Raw genomic sequence first — 4,621 nt, forward strand, 5'->3', positions numbered from 1 at the left:
CCCCGCACACACACACAAAAAAAAATGCAGTAGCCCAAGACAGGATACTAAATGAAAAGATGTTACAAAATAATTAAAGAAATTTTCCCAAATGATCATAATGCTTAGTTGAGAGAGAGAGAGAGAGAGAGAGAGAGAGTTGACCTTTGACCCAGCCACAACTGTTTGTGATGATGTCTTGCCCAATTCGGAGAAAAAGACTTCTCTTCGTCGCTTCTTTATTACTACACATCAAAAAATAGAAGTTATTGTACGGGATACAATATAAAAGTTAAGGTTAATCTTATCTGAACTATTCCAAATTGAATTATCAAGAATTTGTTATCAATAGCAATTATAAAGAACAAAATGGTAGTTCCCCATCATAAAAAGAATATTTACCGTAATCAAAAGATAAAATAAGGTAATTAATTCCATTACAAGCTTCTTACTTCTATCATGAAACGGTAAAACGGCATGTGCGGAGTTCACTTCCCCTCGATACTAACAGCATATGATAAAATGAGTGACACTAGGATAACATTGGTATTTAGGGCACTACTCTATGTTTTTTACCATAGTTCTAAATTACAAATGAGAATCTGTAGCAGGCTATATACCTTATTGCACGAAAAAGAGATAATATTCTTGATGGTTATGTTTCATTAGTGCATGTGAAAAACAAAAGAAAGTAAGACGGAAAATTAGAATAAATGCGAGGTACAAATTTCACCATTCAATCTTTATTATCATGGCCAGATAGTGAAGGAAAATTGAATTTCACTAAGCTAGTATGTGTTCTTTTCCTATCTGCTCTGTAGTTTAAACGCCTTTTCACGAAGTACTATAAGCACTCTTCAACTGCGTGAAAACCAAAAACGAGTTGATTGCTATTGTTCATTTATATAACTCAACACAGTCCGACACGTGTAATCTGATTAAAGGATTCACACATGGACTTATGAGTGTGAGACTGGGCTTGTCGAAAATCAGTTCCGATACCCGGTGAAAGAATAAATCCAACCTAAACCTTAACGTAATAGGTGGAGTGACCCAAGACATTTATAGACGTCTTTGAAAGCACCTATATAGGAAATTTGGGACTTAGTGTAACTCAGCGAAAGCAATAGAACATCCCCTTATGATCTCGCAATGCAAGTTAGTTCACTTGGAAATAAGAATTTGAAAGATCCTACTCAAGAACAGCATGAGCACCAACATTAGGAATTTGATATCGGACACTGAATACCAAATAATTTTTCCAACAGAATCTCCAAGTTTTGCACTAAGATCAGATTACCAGTCCAACATGCAGGATGCTGCGATTGGAAGAAGAAAATGCCATTCATAGCCTTGGGATTATCCCTTGTCCAAACATGGTTAATGAAAATACAACTAACCAACTTAGCAAGGAAAATGTTAAACTTCTCTAATGGAGGAAGATGGAGAGGATGATTAGAGGTCAAAGGACACAAAGACAAATCAAATCTTCTGAATAATATTTCCCTTCCTCTTACTTTGTAAATTGTACTAGAATTACCAACAGAGGAACAATAGCAACCATTCAAAAATTAAAGAACCAAGCACATCATCAATACGTCGGTATTCTGTCCTTACCTTTCTCATCTTTTGACCTTGAGGGATTTAAGCCTTTTTGAGCATGTTGTGCTTTGTTAACCTGTATCACATAAGCAGTTACATCTGAGCTAGCTGAAAGTAGCATAAAACTTATTATAAAGAGAAGTATCAACTTCGAAATGTGTACTGCAACTTACAGCATTGAATAACTTGACCACTGATAGTCCCACGATGCCCATACAAAAATAAAGAACCAAGTTAATTAGAAGGTTTGATCAAGAGCTTATTAATGCATTTGTAATAATATTATAAATTCCAAAAAAAGAAGATAAAGTTGAGTACCTCCCTTTGTTGCAACTCCTATTAGAAACTTTTCACGGGAGTCCAAATAATTTGCAGGTTTAACATGTCCCTTTTCTCCTATCTTTGGCACAGACATCAAAGTTAAGAATACGACCATTAATACATTCAACATTGGAGATTAAGTTACTCAAGAAACTTAGCAATTAAACAAAACCAGATATAAATACCAAGTGTTTCTCCTTTTTTGCTTCCCCCTTAACCTTTCGTTCTACTTCTTCTTCAGCTAGCTTCTCCGCAACAAGCTTCTTGTGTGCTGATAAGACGGGGCCCTGCAGGTTATTTACCATTAGTTTCTCCAAGCAATTCCTATCCTCATTTAGTATGAGCTTCAAATGCTTTTAAGTTTTAACCTATGAGTTCATCAGCATCCGGCTTATTTTCTAGTAATCAACAACAATAGCCCAGTGGAATTCCACAAGTGGGGTCTGGGGAGGCTAGTGTGCACGCAGACGTTACCCCTACTCTGGAGGAGTAGAGAGATTGTTTCCGATAGACTTATGTTCTAGTAATCGAACTATTGTATTATAAAAGGCCTAGAAAAAGTCTTTTTCTCTGGAAACAAAATGTTTTTTTTCCCAGCATAGTTGCTTTGTTTCCTCATCCAAACACATCCAGTTTTGTCCCTCGACCAAATCCGAACACTCACAAAAAAACTAGTTCCTCTAAAACCACATCCAAACACTCATAATATAAAAACAAACCAATTTTTTGTTTTATTTTGAGGCCTGAAACTTAAAAAGGCATAAGAACAATGCACACCAATTATATTATCCCCGAAACATGAAATTATAACAAGGCAGATGAACAAAAAAGTTATGGACAAAGCAAGTTGCTCACCAATATATCATCAGAAGCTGACTTCTTCAATATCTTCTTGAATGCCAATCTGAATGCTCTACAACCATCTATAAACCTAGTAATCCCCGGCTGAATTTCTCCATTTTCATCTTCGGATACTTCAATTTCCTCATTACCATCCTCTCCTCCGTCATCATCCACCCATTCCTCTTCAAAATCATCCTCCTTTTTTTTACCATATGATGTGAATTTACCTCGATTTACAGGGACACGCTCCCGAATATCAACATCAATATCATCATCATTATTATTATCATTCTCATTCTCATCATCCTCATTATCGGAGTTATAATCTCTTGCTCTCTTCTCAAAAAGCTTCTTCATTTTCTTGTCTACTTTTACCCTTCTTTCATTAAATGGTACACCCTTTTGCTTCTTCTTTGCCTTACTCCCTTTCTTATTGTGCCCCATATTTTTTCTTTTCCTTGCTATCATTTTTCCAGCTTCTCTAACTGACTGCAATTCTTCCGCCATAATTTTCAATCTTGTTTCTTACACGGATTAAGCTGCAGAATCAAATAATCAGGTCAATCTCAAGCACAGTAAGGGCGGCTCTAGGGTAAGCCAGGCGAAACCCTTCATATTTAAGGCCCCAAAAATATATAATTTATAATTATATATTAGTTAATAGTAAAAAAATTCAAATTTTATATTTTTAAAAATTTGGTAGAAATAGGTTTAAATGAGTTACTCCCTTTTTTTTTTAATTATTTTCAAATTTATTAAGAAATTCATCTTTTAACTTTAATTAGCAATCAAATTGACTATATTGACATTTACTATCTTTTCACATTTTTTTTATTTTATATTTGACATAATGTCATTTTGGGATTTGGAATGTGATGGTTAGCAACTCCCCGGACCGAAGCAACCAGCAGAACTCATTGAAAACTTTGTGAGCATCAAAGACTATTTCAAATTTTCAGCAAGAAATCTCATACTGTCATGTAATTTCAATTTTAAAACGTCAACTAATTATAAAATGGAGCTAAAAAATTTCAACATTTCCTCTCCAGTTTTTTATTTTACAAAAATAATTAACATGAATTATAGGAGATGAAATGATCATCATATTTTATAACAAGTAGTACGTGGACTATTAAGTGAAACGTTAATCTGAGATGGATGAATCCAATTGCATCGGAAAATAAGTATAACACATACTCCAACAATATTTACTTCAAGGCAATTTTGAAAAAAAAATAATTAATTCACTCTTGAAATCTGGAAAAAATCAAATATTTTGGACCACAAAAAATGACAAAGAAATCAGATAAAGTGGACGGAGGGAGTAATATGATAAATCTTTTCTCTCATTAAATTAAACAATATATCTACCTTTTTATCAATTTTACTTTTCTTCTATGTATACTTTTTTTCATGTTTTCTCACGATTTTACTTTCTAATTTTAACTCAGATTCTCTAAATTAGCTTTCATTTGGGCACATTCATACGTCAAAAAGCAAGTTCTTTTGTGTCTCTTTTTTTAACTAAGAAATTTTTCAAGCAAGTGTCCCATGTAAAAAAAAAAAAATTCGATGAGTAATGCCCTCACCCCTTTATCATTTTCACTTAATACCATATTTTTTTATAGAGGAAAATTCAATATCATGACGTGCGCCTATTCGACACATCATGCATATGCGTTGCGCTCTCACAATAGGCCTTCTTAGAGTCTTATTATTCTATGGATTTTATGAAAAAGTTGAAGGGTCTTTTGATATATTTAATTTTAGTCACCAATTTCATTGAGAGCATTGCCGCACGAACATGTTGTTCAACCAACTTTATTCGCATTTGTTAACTGAATTGCACAATCATTGTCTTTAGTGTTCTTGTCAT

At 33.8% G+C, this 4,621-nt stretch overlaps 1 protein-coding gene across 1 annotated transcript in view; it reads right to left on the reverse strand.

Annotated features, from left to right (window-relative positions):
- Positions 1-3,366, reverse strand: part of LOC109228614 (RRP15-like protein) — a 4,477-nt gene extending 1,111 nt beyond the window's left edge. Inside the window, exons 1-6 of the mRNA XM_019393767.1 lie at positions 2,758-3,366; positions 2,088-2,189; positions 1,900-1,981; positions 1,755-1,774; positions 1,597-1,657; positions 145-224 (exon numbers count right to left, since the gene is read on the reverse strand). Coding sequence (XP_019249312.1) covers positions 145-224; positions 1,597-1,657; positions 1,755-1,774; positions 1,900-1,981; positions 2,088-2,189; positions 2,758-3,252 — 840 coding nt within the window. The 5' untranslated portion in view covers positions 3,253-3,366. The remainder of the gene's footprint in view (positions 1-144; positions 225-1,596; positions 1,658-1,754; positions 1,775-1,899; positions 1,982-2,087; positions 2,190-2,757) is intronic.

Source organism: Nicotiana attenuata, chromosome 7, assembly GCF_001879085.1.
Source record: "Nicotiana attenuata strain UT chromosome 7, NIATTr2, whole genome shotgun sequence".
Lineage (NCBI taxonomy): Eukaryota > Viridiplantae > Streptophyta > Magnoliopsida > Solanales > Solanaceae > Nicotiana > Nicotiana attenuata.